The sequence below is a fragment of the Emiliania huxleyi genome, assembly GCF_000372725.1.
Source record: "Emiliania huxleyi CCMP1516 chromosome Unknown EMIHUscaffold_127, whole genome shotgun sequence".
NCBI classification, from domain to species: domain Eukaryota; phylum Haptophyta; order Isochrysidales; family Noelaerhabdaceae; genus Emiliania; species Emiliania huxleyi.
In genome coordinates, this window is record NW_005201318.1 from 333,012 (window position 1) to 350,889 (window position 17,878).

Consider the following 17,878-nt stretch of genomic DNA (forward strand, 5'->3'; position numbering starts at 1 on the left):
CAATTTTGGGGGCCCCCTTTTTGACGAAGGCCGCAAGCGCGTCCCTGCGCGCCCCGGGGAAGAGTTTGTTCTTGAGCAACACTTCGGCAGAGGGGCGCGCGACGGCGTCCTTGACGAGCGCGCCCCTCCCGAAGTCGCGCAGCACGGGGGAGCCTTCCCCCTCGGGCGGGGGGTTTTTTTCGATGGCGAGGATGATTTCGAAGACGGAGGAGAGGGAGGACCAGGGGGGTTTTATCGACATCAGCTCGATGGCAGTGATGCCAACCCCCCAGATGTCAACCTAAAAAATGGGCGAGCGCCGGAAGCGGTGTGGCACGACACCGCACACTTGCGACGGCGAGGAACCGCTCCCTCGGACCCCCCCCCCCCCCCCCCTCCCCCTCCTAATCCCTCTCTCGCCTTGTTGTCGTACGGATCGCCATCAATGGCCGTCACAGCCGCAAACGCCTCCGGCGCCATCCAATGCGGCGTGCCTAACGACATGACGTGGACGTGTCGTGGACGCGGCATGCCTTCTCGGGTGCGTCTCCGTGCGGCGTGCAACGTGCCGATCATCGTGCCGCGCTTCGCCATGGTGCTGTACACCTACGTGGGTTTTTTTCCGCCAGCGTCAGGGCGGGGATGCGGTACTGTGCAGAGTACTCAGAGCACCGCGTGAATACGCCCGGCTGCGGTGGATACCGCGGAAACCGCGAAATACGGTCGAGTCCAGTTGAGTACGTGCCCTTTGCGTCTCCCGCTTGTAGGGCTGAACACACCTGCGCCGCCACGCCGAGGTCGCCGAGCTTGACCGCACCTAAAAGGCCCAGCCACACACACGTGAGTCGCCTCGCTGCTCTCTGGAGGAGAGCGTCCACACGAGTGCGCTCCTGTTCACAGCTGCAGGTGTGAAGAGACGCTGTTCACAGCTGTCCTCGCGTCCACACGAGTTCGCTCGGGCGGCGCCCGAGGCGGTCAGGAGCACGTTGGCCGCCTTGACGTCGCGGTGGAGCGCGCGCAACTCGACGTGGAGGTAGCGCAGCGCGGTCAGCACCTGCGGCGGCGGGAGGCTTGGAGCGGGAGGGGCGGGAGAGCTGCACGCACGTGGCGGGGGAGCCTCGCGGAGCACCAACGCCGCCTCCGCCTCGCTGAGGGGCGCGCCCTGCCGCTCCATGACGTCGAGCGCAGAGCCTACGTCGCGGACGCACCGAAGTCAGGGCGGGAAGACGGTCTCGTGCGGAGTATTCAGAGCACCGCGTCAGTACGAGGGGCTACGAATACGGTGAATACAGCGGAGGACGGCCGAATACAGCGGAGTCCGTGTCCTCTCGAGCGCTGGTGGGGATAGATGAGTCTGTCTTCCGCTTCTAGGCTCCCATGCCCATATCTCCCCATATCTCCCCATATCTCCCCGTATCTCCCCGCTTCTAGGCTCCCATGCCCATATCTCCCCATATCTCCCCATATCTCCCCATATCTCCCCGCTTCTAGGCTCCCATGCCCTGCCCGAGCTTCTCCTCGAGCTCCACGCCGCCGTACGCCGACTCATCCGCCGTCCGGCTGGCGAGAGCCTTTGCGCGCGCCTTCTCATCGCTCCGCCGCCGCTTCGCTAGCGTGGCTGACGCCTCGCCACCATCGCCCGCCCACGGCGCGGCTGGCTGTGTGCCGCCCGGCAAGATCGTGGTGTCGCCATTGGCCACGGGCGGCCGGCTGTCAAGAGCGGCAACCACCTGGTCCTTTGGCGTGTGGGGCACCGCCACCGGCTTGCCGCTCCCCACCGCCGGCTTGTTCACGGCGCTCAGGTTGAGCTTGAACCCCGTCGACGAAGACGACTTCTTCTGCAGCGGCGGCGCGGCGGCGGCGGGCGCGGCGGCGGCGAAGCCGCCCGATGCCTCGAGCGCCTCGAACGACTGTTTGTTCGAGATGCGCCACGCCTCGCGCTGCAGCCCCTCTGGCGAGTTGCGGTCGTACGGCGCCTCTGGCAGCGCGTAGGCCACCGCGCGCGCCTCTAGCTCCGTCAGAGTGCCGTCGATCTGGAGCGGCTTGAGGACGGCCGCCTTTGCAATGTCGAGCTGCGCGCGCGTGGCGCGGAGCATGCGCAGCGCCGGCCGGTCTAGGATCGCCCGCGCCAGCTCGGGCGAGCAGCCAACCTTCTCGAGCCCCTTTTGGTCCTTGGGCTCCACCAAGCCGACCTGGTGAGATATGGTGGGATATGGTGAGATATGGGGAGATATGGGCAGCCGACCTGGTGAGGTCATGAGCACAACCAGGGTGAGGGTGGGAGTACGGGTCCGGTCTGGTGCAGAGATGTCGGAGCACCGCGTGAATACGAGGGCTGCGCATACGCGGATGCAGCCGAGAGCACAGCGGAAGACAGCGAGATATGGGGAGATATGGGGAGATATGGGGAGATATGGGGAGATACGGTGGAAGACAGCTGGATGCGTCTCCTCTCGAGTGCGACTTGGGATACAAGAGTGCGTGTTGAGCCGCACGTGTATCACACATATCCCGCTGTACGCCGCTTCTAGCGGAGGCCTTGTCGGGGATGCGGCTGCGCAACTCGAAGTAGGCGGGGCGGTTCAGCTCGAGGTTGCGCTGTCGCGCGCCCGCTTCCTCCTGCGCCAACTTGCGCTGCACGCCCGGGTGCCCCTCGTACTTTGCGAGCACCGCTTGGAACTCGGCCGCCTGCGGAGCATGGCTGGGAGAGGTCATGCGCGGGCGCGCGTTCTTCTCCCTCCCACCCCTCACCCCAACCCGGCAACCACAGCCAAGAGCCAGGTCTGGGGCTGAGCATGGTCGCAATGATACAAAGGGCTGGGGCTCATGGTGGGGTGGGGGAGGTCCCGCCCTCTGTGCCCCCCTCTCCATCCTCGCCTCGGCCGGCGCCGCTGGGAGAGGTCATGCGGGCGTGGTGGCGGAGAGGGCGGGGGCGGGGGGGACGGCGACGGAGCTGGTGGTGGCGGAGAGGGAGGTGGAGGTAAGGGCGGAGGACTTGGTGGAGGTGGAGACGGCGGTGGTGGGGATGGTGGTGGCGGAGAGGGTGGTGGCTGGTGCGGCGGCGGAGGCGCGGACGGTGGCGGGGACGGCGGTGCATCTTCCCGCCCTCTCTGCCCCCCTCTCCATCCTCGCCTCGGCCGGCGCCGCTGCCGCCGCCTCGCGCAGCATGTCTTCCATGCGCATCGTGGCGACGTAGTCGGGCGGCTCGGGGGGCGCCCGGACGTTGCCGGCGGGCCGCCCGCCCTTGTTCGGCGGGGTGGCCGACGCACCCGTCACCATGCGCACCGGGTTGGGCACGTTGGCGTTCTGGTCTTTGGGCGGCGGCTTCCACTTTGGGCGCTCCGCAGCAGGCGCCCCCCCCTCGGGGACCCACTGGGGGGTCGCGGCACCCTTGGCAGGCGACGCAGCCGTCTTGCGGCCGCCGATCCAGCTCTTCTTCTTCTGCAGCGCCGGCTCGGACTGCGCGGGCGGCGGGCGGGCGGGCGGCGGCGCGGCGGGCCCCGCCGCGGCCGCAGCGCTCGGGGGCGCCAGCTTGGACTTGGCGCGGCCCGGCGCCTTTGGCCGGTTGAGCTGGGCCGTCTCGACCTCCCCGGGGGAGCGGTCTGCCGCTGCCGTGTACTCGTTAAAGACCCACGCCGGCACCGTGCCGCCCGTGATGGCGGCGATCGGCTTGTCGTCGCTGTCGCCGCCGCCGCCGCCGCCGCCGCCGCCGCCGCCGCCTCCTCCGTCCGCACCGACTGCCGGGCGCTCTAGCTCGGGCGCCTCTCCCGCGATGGCGCGAAGACCGGAATCGGCGTCTGCTGAAGCGGTGGCGAGGTTGGCGGCCGTCGCGCCGCCCGACGACTGTGCCGACACCACCGCATCGATCTGCCCAAAGAGGTCGTCCTCCTCCACGCCGCCTGCAGTGTCGGGCGGCGGCGGCGTCAGGCGGAGAAGAGGGCGGAGAGCAGTGTTGGCGTGCACGCGTTGTCGCCCCGGCGCGTGTGAGGGACTGGCTTGCTTGGCTCTTGCCGTGGTGCTTGCGTGGGACCGCTTGCGTGCGACCGCTTGCGTGCGACCGCTTAGCGTGGGACCCTCACCGTGCGGCGTCGCGTCGCTGCCCGTGCGCTCCTTCTGCTCCAGGGTCGGGCCGAGGAGCACAGTGCCCGCCGGCGCCTTGTGGGCCTCGGCCCGCGCCATCGCGCCCGCTCTCGCGCTCCCTGCGGGTCGCTCGACCCCGGGTGCGGGAACGGCGCCGATGCCAAAGCCGCCAGGCATCTGCTTCGCCGCCGCCGCCTTTGCTGGGCCGGCGGCCACGTTCCTCCGCAGCGTGTCTTGGATGTCGGAGATGGACCACGCCTTGAGCTGGTCCATCGGCCGATTGGTGGCCGCGCGTGCGCGCGAGCGCCTGTCGGCGGACACCTAGTGGGGGAGAGGAGCGGCTCACAGAGGAGCGTGCGGGGACAGCTGTACAGGCATCGGTGGGGGCGTAGGCGTAAGGTAGGGGTGGGGGTGGAGGGGGTGGGGGGGGAGACCTAGCCGCCCGCCGTGCGAGACATAGTTGGTCTTGGGCGACGCGCCGCGCGCCATCGTCTCGCCGTCCGCGATGGCTTGCAGCCGCTGCGTCGACATGATGTCCTTGGAGAGGGCAGCCTGCCGCGACTCGTCAAACGGGGGCCGGTAGATCTTGAAGCGGTATGCTGGCTGCCCCGGGGCCATGACCTGTGTAGAGGGCGAGCTCTCGTGATCTGGAGCTGTAGGTGTAGAGAGGCGAGCTCTCGTGATCTAGAGCTGTAGGTGTAGAGAGGCGAGCTCTCGTCCTCTGCCGGGGAGCAGTGCGTAAACAGGGCGAGCTCTCGTGATGGGCGGTGGACCAGCGAGCGTAGAGGGCGTCGAGGGCCAGGGAGCATGACCTGTGGAACCGACTGGCCTCCATTGGCGACACCGCCACGCAGAGTCTGGCCGTCCACCTAGGGGAGGAAAAAAAGAATTCCCACCTAGGCGAGGCGCACGACAGGCGGGTGCGGCCTCCGCCACGCCGCCACGGGCTGGTGGCGGCTGAAGGGCCGTGCAGTGGCGGTTGCGAAGGCGGCCGCTGCTGTGCCGCCGCTTACGGCATGTGGCATCATATGTGGTGCTCCCAGTCTCCCACACGGGCAGCGGCGGGCTCAACGAGTGGGGGTGCGGGTGCGGGTGCGGGTGCGGGTGCGGGTTGGGTCAAGCCAGGGACAGGGCGGAAGCCAGGCTGAGACAGAGAACCAGCGTGTCTGCTCCGGAGGGTGGTCAGAGCCGCGCTCCCCTTTGGCTCTGAGAGCGCTGCGGCTCTTCGGCCGCCCAGCCGCTCGCAAACCCCGCCCTCGGAGTGGCGCAAGGGCCGGTGAGGGGGGGGGGCACGAAGGGGGGGTTCCCTTCACCTCGAGGATGACGTCGCCGACGTGCAGCAAGCCTACGCAGCGCAAGCAGGGGACCCGTCCTTTACGTACGACGGCTTCGGCCAGAGGCCCAAACAAGGTTGCGGCAGCAGTAGTGCTTCATGAGCGGGGCGGTTTGGGGGCGACATCACTCCGGCGAGCGGGGTGAGCGGTTTGGGGGCGACATCACTCCGGCGAGCGGATGAGCGCGCGCGCCTTGCTGCTCCGCCATCGACCCGGGCGAGATGCGCCGCACGATGTTCTGGTTGTCGAGATCGAGGCCGAGGCCGGCAGTGCCGCGCATTGCCCGCACCTCCGTCACGAAGCCACCCTCGGGCACGTCCTTGAGGCCGTATGCGCCGCAGCCGGCGTCCGCCGCATCTGCTGCCGCCACTGGCCGCCGCAGCGTGTGGCCACGGTCGGGGTCGAGGTCGTAGTCGTCGTCGCTGGAAGCGAGCGCCGCCGCCGCGGCCGTTGCCTCTGCCGCGTCCACCTCAGCGTGCGCCGCCGAAACGAGGAAGTACCACGGGACGAGACCTCGAGAGGTGGCAAGAGCGAGGGTCGGGGGAGGAGGAGCGACGCGCGTCGATGGGGCAGGCCGGGTGTGTGCGTGGGGCGGCGTGGGCGGTGGAGGCTGCCTCGGCCGCCATCGGCCTCGATGATGCACCAGCCTTCGGGCGCCTCCTCGGCGCAGACATGGACAAACTGACCGCGCGACACCGAAAGCTCACCCTCCGCCTCCGCATCGAAGTCGGCGAGCACGTGCGCGCGGAAGGCCATTCGGAGGAAGTGGGCAGCAGCCACGCCCACGCTGTCAAAAGCAAGCGGGGACACCGTTCACGGAGCTGAAAACTGCGTGGCGCACAAGATGATGCTCAACCACTACCGCCAGACCAAAAACATGCTCGTCTCGTACGACAAGTCCAAGCTCGGTTAGAAAACTTACCCTTGCGAGCAGCTTTTAAGGGAGCGGGAGGCGGCGGCGCAGTCGCAGGACGAGGCCGCAGAGGAGAGCGACGCGACAGAGGAAGAAGCGACAAGAGAGAGAACGACGAGAGTGGGACGACCGCGAGGTGGCATGAAGGTTGCAGCGAGAATCGGCGAGAGACTGCGAAGAGAGATAGGAGGCGCCTGCTTGTGGAAAGAATTCTTAAGATACAAGCCTCTCTCACAGCACACTGGCACGACAAGGGCGCGGACTGGCGCGGACTGGCACACACACAGGCTCACCACCGGAGCCGCCTAAGCGACTCCGTTAAGAACGGCAATGCACTCCGCACCATGCACAATGCCGCTCTCCCCGCACGCTAGCTCGTTCACCGTCTGCCACGCCACGGCGGTGTGGAGGACGACAGACAAGCGCTGCATCTGCAGCCCGTGCCAGTTCTTGGTGGTCCATGTGACCTCGTCCAGGTGCTGAGCGTGCGAAAGTTTGTTGCTCAGCTGGTTCGCCGCCTCCCTCAGGGTGCTGCGAACCTCCTTTCCAAAGCCTCCGAAAGCCTCAAAATCAAACAAACGTAGATCGCAATCCTGCTGCCGCGCAAAGGGGTAATCGCCAGGCAGCTCCTTGAGCTTTCCCTTGGGGGCATCCTCCTCCTCCCCCTCCTCCCCCTCCTCCTCGGCCTCCTCCTCCTCCCCCGCCACCGCCGCTGCCGTCGCTCCCGACGGAGACCACTTGTGTATCGCGCGCCTTGCGGGGGGGGGCGCGGAAAAGAGGAACCTCTTAGCGCCATCGCCACGGTGCTGCATGCAGCGCCGGGCGACGACGGCTTACCGCCTCCCGGTCCCCCTCGGCACACCTCCGCTGCTCAATGTTTGACGGCTCGAACCCGTGAAGCTTCCCCGTGCGCGGGTTACCCCGCACACGGGTCAGCCTGCCAGCCACGTATCCACGCAAGCGTGGTCCGCGTGCATGGCATACAGGCGTCCGCCAGACAGCGCAGAGGCTAGGCGACCGGGGAAGGACTAGCTCAAGGGCAACACAGCGTCACCAGCCGTTGGCGCGCAGAACGAGTCTGCGGCTCTCGGTTGGGACGAGTGCGCGACGCGGTTGAACCGCTCAATATGGCCGGCAGCTCGCGCTGCCGGCGGGGTTGGTTGGGGAGAACCGGCACGGGGAAGGCCGGCCTCCCCGGAGGGGTCGCCCCCTGGAGGGGCCCCAAAGGGCCCCCCCCGGGGGGGCGGGGGCCCCCGCCCCGAGGGGCGGGGGCGGGTCCTTCCGTGTCGCTCCCCTCGTCGGGAGTGTCCGTCGGGATGGTGTTGTCTGCCCACTCGGCAGCGTTTGAGCCTCTGTCACCTTGCCTGCCGCGAGCAGCTAGCTCGTCGACGTAGTCGTTCCATTTGTTGCCGCTGTGACCCGCCACATGCCTCCACGTCACGGTGTGTTTGGCGCGAAGGCGTCGCCAGAGGGAACGAAGGCGCTCCGCTAGCTGTCTGTTCGTTTTGGGGGTCACCCTCCCCATCATGCACGCCGCCGCGTACTCGCTGTCGGTCCGCACTACTCCGCGTGAGCCCGCTCGTTGCGGTGACGAGGACAGGAGAGCCCGGAGGAGCTCGGCTAGGGCGGTTAGTTCCGCCGTGTTGTTGGTATGCCTGCGCGCGCCGAGGTAGGCTGGGTGCGCCGCCGAAGTGACAACTGGCCCGTAGCCCTCGCTCGCCAGCGACGCGCCCCTATCGCCGATTGCGTCGCCCCCGATGAGTACTGTATAGGCCCACCCTGCTTTCCCTAGGTCTTCCGACCCGTCTGTGTATGCCACCCAGTCGGGCGGGCGTCGTTGCGCCTGCTCTGCCAGTTGCTGCTGTGGGCGAAGAACGACCCCTGGTGCCTCGACCATTAGTCTCAGCTTGACCCGGCATGCCCCCCCTTCACCCTGAGGCGCTACACAGAGGAGTGCGACTGTGCTCACCGCGCAGCCGTTTGCCGCCACCCCTCGGACAGATTCGAGCGTCTCGGGGAGCTCGCACTCACCTTCGCTGGAAAAGAATCCTGAGGCGAGCCACTCCGTCTCCCACTCCGCAACAGGCCCCTCCCCTGGCGACGGCTGCCAGCCCGGGATTCGGAGGCGAATCGCCTTCTCCTCGTCGAGAGCTCGGCGGCGGGTGTGGGCGTAAGTCCGGATTAGGGCTCGGCGCGCCTCGTTGTAGATCGTGTCAACTCGCACGTCCGGTGTGTCTTCCAGCGCGAGGAGGGCGTTCCGGTGGCGCCGTCGGAGGATGCCTGCAAGTGTCTCAAGCATAATAACGCGAGTCGGCGTCGCCCCAATGCGCCCCTCAGCCATTTGTCCTCTGCCCGTGGTCAGACGGAACCCGGTGATGCAGAGGCGGCGGTATTCGTGGACTAGCTGCTCCCTCCCCATGCCCCGTACCTCCTCTAGCACGGCTTCATCCAGGGTCGTGCTTTCCAGGACTGCGCGGAGTACCGCCTCGAGGGTCAGTGTGGTGTATGGACATTCGAGGGCGAGGTGGCGTGTCGTTTCGATTGCTCTCACGCCGCCCAGTAGGCCGCACAGGTCGCACAGCCCCCGTCGACGTGGCTTCTTACATCGTCGCGGTCCAACCGGTAGCGCATCAGTCAACACTGAGTACGCCGTGTCTGACGTCGGCCGTGATAGGGACCTGTCGTGGATAGAGCGGAAGATAGACCGCGCTATCTTTCGTTCATCAGAGGCTGTGCTCTCGCCATTCCCCTCTCCCCCCCCGTCGCCGTCGCCATCGTCACTGTCGCCCTCGCCGTCACTTGGCTCATCTCTGCCTCCGTCCCCACCTACGTCGCTGCCGTCGGAGGGGCCCAATGCGGCGGTAAAGGCGTCTAGGAGTGGGCCAGCGACTGCCTCCTGCGCTAGCCACTCATCCTTCTCCTCGGATGCGTCCCGCCATCGCACCTTGTACTCCGGCTCCCCTCGCTCGATGTTTGTGCGCTGCGCCAAGATGTACTCGATTTCCCACTCTCGGTTCGTGTCGTCTTGGATCGCGCGCCCTTCTCGTTCGGTATGAGCCAATAGATCATAGAAGCGCGTCGTGGCCGTTGCATCGTCCGGCGGGCGGGATGGGTCAAGGGTACGCATCGGTCGGTAGACCCGTGAGAGGTGTAGCGATGCGAGGTGCTTGACGGCCAGTTTCACCAGCGGCACCGCGGCGCGCACTCGCGTGGTAGGCGCGTACTGCACTGCCCACCTGGATGGGCTAGCCGCAATCTCCCATCCTTCGCTGGTCGTGGCGGCCCGCTGCATGAGGGCCGCCCTTATCACCGGTCCGCCGCACACCAACCTCTTGAGTTTCCGTGGCGCCCCCTTTTCTGCCCGGGCTCGGCGCGACTCCGGCCCCCACTCCTCGCGTGTGACGCTCGCAGAGGATTGTCCACCGTCCTCCCATACCTCCACTTCGCACCATCCGCCCGCGCCTCTTTCCCTCACCGTTGCGAGGCTCGGCGCTCCGGTCTCATCTTGCGTTGTTGCCCTGAGCTCTCCGGTTTCCATCCATTCGAAGACCGGTGCCTCACCTTGTGTGGGTGCGACCCATCGCCTGCCCTGCCCGTTATCATTCATGCATGTCCATGCATTCCCAGGCAGGTCGCTCGTTCGCACGCATTCCTGCCAATCTATTGGGCGAGGGCGATTGAGAACGGCGTCTCGGAGGGTGATTAGCCACGCCTCTGGCAGGCTTTCAATTAATCGGCTGTATTCGTGTTGGTCGCAGGGCGGGTTTGGGTGGCAGCTTCTCCTAAACTCGCGCCAGGCCATTGGCAGGCCGTCCCCGCCAAGGAGGTGCACTACGTGTGTTACCCCGACTTCTGCGAATCGCACCGATCGCTCGTAGACCTCCCGTGCGTCTTCCTCTCTTTCATTGGTCCACCGGCAGAGTTTGGGTTTCGGTTTCTTGTCTCTGGCCAGTCGCTCCCAGTCCGGGCTGTCGAGTACCGCTGCGCCCCACCAGCCCGACAGGTGTGGGTTGTAGAATAGCGGCTCCATTAACACGCGTCCGATCGACCAAAGCCCCCCCACTCGCACTGTCCTCGGTACGCCCGCCCTCGCCTGTCGGTACGTGACTTCAGGTGTGTGGTCTTTCTGTGCGGCGTCCTCACCATCGTACGGTACCAGTCCTCTCAGAGTGCCATGCGTCTTGAGTGCGATGCGCCAGTAGGCGGGCATCGTATCGGGGAGATTGAGAAAATCGCACGAGGAGTGGAAGAGCCGTCGCCCCATGCGGAGGTGCCCGTATGCTCGATTGACGTAGGACGCCACTATATTCACGCCTTTGTGTGACGACGGCGTGACCAGGCGGCTCACCTGGCGCTGGTATAAGCTGCGTGTGAATATCTCGATGTCCTGGCAGTGTTGTCCGCCCTCGGGTCGCTCTTGGATGAGCGTCTCGCGTTTTACCGCGTGTCGGCGTGCCTGGTGTAGGCCCTCCGCGTTTGCCGGCGCCTCAAAGAAATTCCACGCGTACCGCTGCCATTTCTCGAGCATTTGGGGTAGGTTGGGCGGCGTCTGCGACTGCACCAGGTACCACGCACAGGATTGCACGTGATTCTTGATGACTATATTTCGGCCCCGTCTTGAGCGAGGCATGCCTCGTCCCACCCATCGCTCATACCGCTTCTCCATCTTTGCCGTCACAGTCTCCTCCCACTTGCGGGCTATCCTCTCTGGGGCGCCGAGAAAAATGCCGAGATATCGGATGAGCGGGCTCGTTGTGTTGATGTCGCGTCTCTCCTCCCACCCCTGCGGCAGGTCGGTCGAGTCCCGGAGCGACCCGACCCTCATGCCAAAAGTCTTAGACCATGAGTTCAGCGCGCCCGACCCGTCCTCGTAGATATTTAGCAGTCGTTTGAATTCATTGAGCTGGCCGGTGTTTCGTAGGAATATGATCAAATCGTCGGCGAACCCTAGCACTTTTAGGGTGTGGCGCAGTTGGTCGTCGCCTCCCGTCCCGGGAATTTCCACTCCCTGGAGAGTGTCGGTTGTGCTGATGAGGGAGAGGAAGCTCTGTATCACCAAAAGGTACAGAATGGGGGATAGCGGGCCTCCTTGTGACACTCCGTTTGTCGGTCTGAACGCCCCTCCAATGTGCGAGTTGACCTTGACTTTGTACTCGCTGTTCTCGTATAGTATTTCTACCATTCGCCTGAAGTCCTCGTGAATACCCATCGATTGCATCACCTGGTGCATAAAGTCCCATTGCACTCGCGGGTACGCATTGTCCTGATCGCAAAAGAGTAGAAACCCCCCCTCCATGAGCTCATCCGCCCATGCGATGTAATCTTGCACGAGCTGTGTGTTCTCGACGATGAGTTTTCCGGCTTGGAAAGCCTTCTGGTCCGGGGAGACTTGCCGCGCCCTTTTGTGGAAAGAAAATAAATTCCTGCGATGCCCGCTCCGCGGCGCCGCTCGCGCCGCCTCGCCTCCGCAGCCGCTCCCTCGCCAGACACGCCGCCGCCCATCCGCCTCCTCGACCTCCCCACGGACCTCCTCGCGCGCGTCATCTCCCGCTGCGACCCCGCCGACATCGCTCGCGTCGCGGCCGTCTCGCTGCTCTTCCACGCCTCGCTTGCGCTGGAGGGCATCCGCTTGCGCCTGCAAGAGGCCGGCTACGAGCCGCCGGCGCAGCCAGAGGGCGAGAGCTGCGCCGTGCGGTGGCTGTGCTATTCTGCGCTGCTGTGCGAGTCCAACCTGCCGGCGAGGGCGTTGGCAGGCGAACGGCACAGCGTCTTCATCGACGGCGAGGGGCGGCTCTCGTCGTGCGGAACGGCTGAGAGCTGGAGGCCAGGACTGCTCGGGCACGGCGAGGGGGTGACGCAGCTCAACACGCCGACCCGCCTCCCTTTCCCGCTGGGCGGCGAGCGCGCCGTGAGCGTGTCGGCTGGAGGTCTGCACAGCTGGGCCCTCGCCGCCGACGGCGCTGTCTGGAGCTGGGGCTTTGGTCTCCACGGCCGGCTGGGCCACGGCGACGAGCAGGAGCAGCTGCTGCCGAAGAAGGTCGAGGCCTTGGCTCGCCAGCGCACCGTCGCTGTGTCGGCTGGAGCCGCGCATAGCCTCGCCCTCACCGCCAACGGCGCCGTCTGGAGCTGGGGCTGTGGAGGCCTTGGCCGCCTGGGCCACGGCGACGAGCAAACCAAGCTGCTGCCGAAGAAGATCGAGGCCTTGGGTGGCCAGCGCGTCGTCGCTGTGTCGGCTGGAGCCATCCACAGCATCGCCCTCACCGCCGACGGCGCCCTCTGGAGCTGGGGCGGTGGAGGCTGGGGCCAGCTGGGCCATGGCGGCGGGCAGCACCATCTGCTGCCAAAGAAGGTCGAGGCCTTGGCGGGGAAGCGCGTCGTCGCTGTGTCGGCCGGAGCGTACCACAGCATCGCCCACACCGCCGACGGCGCCGTCTGGAGCTGGGGCTATGGAGGCCTTGGTAAGTTGGGCCACGGTGACTCGCAGAACCAGTTCCTGCCGAAGAAGGTCGAGGCGTTGGCCGGTCAGCGTGTCGTCGCTGTGTCGGCTGGAAGCAGCCACAGCCTCGCCATCACCGCCGACGGCGCCGTCTGGAGCTGGGGCGGGGGAGATGAGGGCCGGTTGGGCCACGGCGACCAGCAGAACCAGCTGCTGCCCAAGAAGGTTGAGGCGTTTGCTGACCAGCGCGTCCTCGCTGTGTCGGCTGGGCTCGCGCACAGTCTCGCCATTACCGCCGACAACGCCGTCTTTACCTGGGGCAAGGGCGAGGGCGGCTGCCTAGGCCACGGAGAGGACCTGTCCAACCAGCTGCTGCCCAAGAAGATCGAGACGTGGGCGCCGGGGTAGTTAGCTGGAGGATCACCGCGCATCCTCTTGCGTTCACTTGGGTTGAATTCTTGTGAGCTTCGCGGGCTTCGCGAATTCTTTCCAACACGGGTCGCATTTGAGCGCGCTGTGCGCCTCGTGAGTTTCGTGAGCGTGCACCTGTCTTAGTGCCAGTGCGCGCCAGTCGCCCGTGCCAGTGTCGGCAGTGTCGTGTCTCGTGCGGAGAGAGAGGGAAAAAAACTGTTCAAGTCTTAAAGGCAAAACACAACGCTCTGCGGTTGGTGCACCCCCCACACTGACACATTCCCCTCATCCCCTACCCTTGGCTGAGCACATCTACCTGCGAGCTAGCCTCTCCGCATTTTCTCTTCCAGTCATCCGCCCGCGCCGCGCGCCATCTCTGGGCGTCTAGTGCAGCCACTGACAGAGCTATTCCGAAGGAGTGGTCGACGCCTCGCCTAGAGTTCGGGTGGACTTGCGCACTGCTTAGCCCTGAGGGGGGAGTGTGTGTGAGGTGGTGTAATGTCGTCCCGTTTCAGGCGGCAGGTCAGGGGATTAGCCGGGAGGATTCGGCAGCTCAGCCGGGGGCTGAGCGTCTGCAGGCAGCCTTCCGCTCGCGCCGAAATTCACAGCCCTCCCGGGCCGACGGGGTGCTCCTTGGATCGGGCCCCGCTCCCCGCTTTTCCTGTACCTGGACTGTCCGGGTCAGGAGGGTGAGAGTATTGGGTGGGCGAGGGCAGTACATCTGGCGGGTGGGGATTGAGGGACAGCAAGAGGGCTGATTGTCGAGGCTGATTGGGGGGTCAATGGGCGCGGGCGGCGCTTCGTGGTCCTGGGCGAGCAGGGGCAGTGGTTAGGAGTCTTGGGCCTGGAGATATGAGGATTGTCGAGATGTCATGCGAGAGCGGTAGGTGGGCGAAGGTAGCGCGGCTAGGGTGGCGGCGGCGCGGGCGGTGGCGGCGCGGGCGGCGGTGGCGAGGGTGGCGGCGGCATGGGCGGTGGCGGCGAGGGTGGCGGCGGTACCGGCGAGGGTGGAGAGGGCGGCGGCGGTGCCGGCGGAGGTGGAGAGAAAGGTGGTGAGTGGTGGGTGTCCGCATGTACGATGGTGTGCGTCGACGAATCTGAAATCCGGTGCACGTGCTCATGAGCGTGGCTGGCGATGCCGTCGTGCGCGTGATCGTGGCTGTGCGTGATGACCACCACGTTATCCGACACCGAGGCGGACGGCGACAGGGTGGCGGCCACCGCAATGGCGGCCACCAGCAGCATATTCGTGCGTGCTTCCGATCGTCGGCTCCGGGTAAAAGTTTTTAGGTTTCGCCCGTCGGTGGCGGTAAAACTCTTGATATTGTAGAACCCGCCCCCCCGACCCCCCCCTCCCCCCACACACAAGAAGGGAGGGCGCAGCCTGGCTTTTTGATTATGTTCGAGAGAGCCCGCGGCGCTCGCCTCTACCTCACACGCCTCTTCTCTCCACTCCGAAACTCAATGCGAATCGATGCGCCGCGCACGTCGCGTGGGTAAATATCACAATCGTAACGTCCCTGTGCGAAGAGGCACTACACGCCGCGCTCCTGCAGCGCCCGCGAGAGCGCGTCGCACTCAGCGCGGACCATCTGCAGATGCTCGGGCGACAGCGTCGCCACGCTCTTCTGCAGCTCGCGCACCGCGGTGAGAGCGGCGGCCACCTGCTCGGCAACGCGGGGAGGGGGGGGGGGGGGGGGAGGAGGACTGTCGCGCAATGCGAGCCTGTTTTCGGCGTGGCGCCGGCGTGATGGCTGCGCCGGCGATCCACGCACCGGCTTTGGCACGGCGCCCTGCCTCGCGCCGATGCCGTTTGCGCCGCCGGTGTGCGGAGCGACGCCGTTCGACACCCTCAACGCCTTGGGCAGCTCCCCCGCTGCCGGCTGCTGCGCCCCGTTCTCGACGTGCACCCCGTTCTGGCTGATCCACTCGAGCCACTGCGCGTTGAAAACCTCCATCGCTTGGACGTACAGATGCATCCCCTCCGCGGCGCTTCTCCCCCCCGGGGGGGGGGGGGGGGGGGGGGTGGGGGCCCCCCCTTCCAAGGCCTTGGGGTCTCCCCAAAAATACTTAAAAGGGTCCTCGGGGCAAAGAAAATTTGGCCCAGGTCCAAAGGGGGGGGGGGGGGGGGAAAAGGGGGGGGGGGGTCTGCCTGCATCTGAAGCGCCTCGAGCAAGATGCGGTCCGCGTCGCTCAGGCTTGGCAGCGGTGGCCCGTGATTGGCATAGTGCACCGCCAGGTGGAACTTTTCAGGGTACGAGACCTATGTGGTCCACGAGGCTAGCCGCGGTGGCGACTCCGCCGCCGGCAGCAGCGCTGCATGTGGCGTCAAGAAATCACCGTTGCGAGCGACGACGCCGACTTGAGCATGGCAGGAGGCTGCGGCGCCGCGGTCCGCACGCCAGCGCCGCTTGCCGCGCTGCTGCAGCTCGGCGCAACGTCGCTCGGTTCGGGCGCCGCAGCCTCGGCCTCGAAGCGGCGCTTGACAGCAAAGACGTGCGAAAAGTAGTTTCGCCAAAAGTCCTCCTCAGAGATGCTGCGGAGGGGCCGGCGGCGCGTGGAGTGAGTCGCCGCGGGTCTGCGAGTGTTTGTGTAGTATGGTGTGCGGCGCAGATGCGGTCTTGCGGCCAGCGCTCTGTCTGCCCTCAATGTGCGCTGGCGTGGAGAAGTTTGTACGAATGTGGCTGCCGCAGGGAATGCGGCCCGCGCGAGCGGGGACAGAGCCGTGCTTACCGGGAAGGGACGAGGCGAGGTATTAGCTTCGTCAGACGCTCGTCGCTCTGGTACGCCGCCTCTGCGAACGGCCGGTGCTCTACCCAGTCCCACGTGAATGCTGGGTCAGAGCTTAGCACGTGCGGCACGAGGAAGTTTGCCGTCGAGTTGGAGAGCGACTTGACGGCGGCGCGAAAGTCGTCGGCGCGCGCCTTCTCCGCCTCGGTCTCCGCCTCCCACGGCGGAAGGAAGACGCTGTGCTCGCTTCCCATCTGAGTTCCTGACACGGCGCGGCGTGCCGCGGCGAGTTGTTGATGCTGCAGAACGCCGCCTTGAAGTAAAACCAGCCCGTTGTGAAGAGCTGGGGCGCGCCAGCCAAGAGCCTAGGTAGGTGCGGATCGGCAAGAGCGCAATCGATCTTTTTGCCCTCTATCACCTTGGGTTGTAAGAACTTGAAACACACCACGCAGGGGCACAGCAAGCACGGATAGCCGTTGAGGAGAAAGGGCGTAAGGTGTATGCGCAGCCACGGCCGTGTTGCGGTGGGCGCGCCACCTCCCGCGAGCGCGGCGGGATCGGAATTGCGGCCGGAGGGAAGGGCGAGCCGCCGCCGCCGCCGCCATATACCATCAGCGACGACGACCGCGGCTCGCCCCAAACGCCAGGCGCTGGATCGGCAGTAGGGCTTGGGCGGCGCAGCGTAGGCCTCGAGCCACACGAGTCGCCGACAACCCCCCCTCATCGACGTGATGGCCGCACCCGCTGCCGGCCGATGCAAGCTGCCGCCTCCACCGCACCAGCGATACTGGCCGCGGCTCGCCGCCACGCGCCGGCTCGGAAGAGGGGCTATCGGCGGCGCAGCAGAGCGGCATGCGTCGTCATTCGAGCAGCACCAGGTCCCCTCTTCGACGTGACGGCCGCTCCCGGAGCCGGCCGGTGCGCGCCCGACCCACGCCCCCTCTCGCACCCCCCCGACCCCCCTGCGCGGCGCCCCCTCCACTGCGCGCCGGCTCGAGCGCCTATTGCCAAATCGCGACTTTCGAGCGCAGTGCGTGCGCCCCACACGTCACGCGAGCGCAGGAGAGTTTGCGGCAGAGCAGTACCGTGTACTAGCCGGAGGCATCGCGCCGAAAACCCCGCGCATTCCGCCCCAACAGAGGCTGCAGGAGGCAGATGGCCAATAGCGTGTCGTTTAGCGACCATCGTTACGAAATGTAGCCTTACCGGGAGCTCTCCAAGCTGTCTTGGGTGGTAAAGATTTTTCGGCCGGCGCGCACACACCCCTCTCCTTAAAATCCCTGTGTGGTGGCGGCGTGCCTGTGTTTTATTTCTTTCTTTCTGGCGCGCACTGGCACTAACACAGGTACACCACGGGAGCCGCCTAAGCGACTCCTGCGAGGACGGCGAGGCACTTAGCTCCGTGCCGCACCCGACCGCCCTCGCCGCAGGCAAGCGCATTCACAATCTGCTCTGCGATTGCCGTGTGAAGAACGACCGAGATACGCTGCTCTGCAGCCCTAGCCGCGTGCACCTCGATCCTGTACCGTGTTTGTTATGACCCACCCCACTGAGGGAACAAACACAAATGACGTGTGAGTGTTAGAGTTGTTTGGTATTGCTAAAAATCTCTCTGCCCCCCCAATGAACACACCAGAGAGGGAGGGCGAGACGATCGAGGGGTCCCGTACCATGCGGAATCGACCCTATCCAGTGCGCTCAAAGTGCTCAACTCTTGGTGGTCCAAGTCACCTCATCGAGGTAACTGGGCCCGCGGCAGCTTGTTCTGCGGCACGTTCGCCGCCTTCCAGAGGATCTCGCCGACCCCCTTCCCGTTTCCCGAACCCCCACCGGAGCTGCGCGCGGACGCCGATTTCTTTTCCACTCGTCCTCCCGGCCGCCCGCTCGGCGCGTGCGGCGACGCGTGCGCCACGTGAGCCCGCACGAGACCCGAGCCCTGCTCTCTCCCTACATGTACCACACGAAGTCGCCCATGCACCTCAGGCCTCAGGCGCC

At 66.2% G+C, this 17,878-nt stretch overlaps 5 protein-coding genes across 5 annotated transcripts in view; 1 reads left to right on the forward strand and 4 right to left on the reverse strand.

Moving 5' to 3' along the window:
- EMIHUDRAFT_225894 (hypothetical protein) overlaps positions 1-1,153 on the reverse strand; it is a gene marked incomplete at both ends in the record, with an annotated part of 2,624 nt that extends 1,471 nt beyond the window's left edge. Inside the window, 4 exons of the mRNA XM_005789554.1 lie at positions 83-280; positions 436-473; positions 925-1,033; positions 1,109-1,153. Coding sequence (XP_005789611.1) covers positions 83-280; positions 436-473; positions 925-1,033; positions 1,109-1,153 — 390 coding nt within the window. The remainder of the gene's footprint in view (positions 1-82; positions 281-435; positions 474-924; positions 1,034-1,108) is intronic.
- Positions 1,154-1,483: 330 nt separating this feature from the next.
- On the reverse strand, positions 1,484-6,180 carry EMIHUDRAFT_454970 (hypothetical protein; the record flags this gene model as incomplete). Its single annotated transcript, XM_005789555.1, has 9 exons — positions 6,008-6,180; positions 5,586-5,906; positions 5,373-5,404; positions 4,872-4,928; positions 4,497-4,680; positions 4,059-4,382; positions 3,112-3,878; positions 2,518-2,667; positions 1,484-2,171 (listed from the first exon to the last, which is right to left on the reverse strand). Coding segments are annotated over exons 1-9 (2,664 nt in total), but the record flags the coding sequence as incomplete, so codon positions are not given.
- A 7,407-nt stretch (positions 6,181-13,587) lies between these two features.
- Positions 13,588-14,398, reverse strand: EMIHUDRAFT_225898 (hypothetical protein; the record flags this gene model as incomplete). Its single annotated transcript, XM_005789556.1, has 2 exons — positions 13,588-13,621; positions 14,247-14,398. 2 exons carry the CDS (start codon positions 14,396-14,398, stop codon positions 13,588-13,590), a joined length of 186 nt encoding a protein of 61 aa, XP_005789613.1.
- A 1,150-nt stretch (positions 14,399-15,548) lies between these two features.
- On the reverse strand, positions 15,549-16,179 carry EMIHUDRAFT_362272 (hypothetical protein; the record flags this gene model as incomplete). The annotated part of the gene is made up of 2 exons (XM_005789557.1): positions 15,887-16,179; positions 15,549-15,689 (listed from the first exon to the last, which is right to left on the reverse strand). Coding segments are annotated over exons 1-2 (392 nt in total), but the record flags the coding sequence as incomplete, so codon positions are not given.
- A 435-nt stretch (positions 16,180-16,614) lies between these two features.
- EMIHUDRAFT_225900 (hypothetical protein) lies at positions 16,615-17,049 on the forward strand (the record flags this gene model as incomplete). The annotated part of the gene is made up of 2 exons (XM_005789558.1): positions 16,615-16,761; positions 16,915-17,049. 2 exons carry the CDS (start codon positions 16,615-16,617, stop codon positions 17,047-17,049), a joined length of 282 nt encoding a protein of 93 aa, XP_005789615.1.
- Between the last annotated feature and the right edge of the window lie 829 nt (positions 17,050-17,878).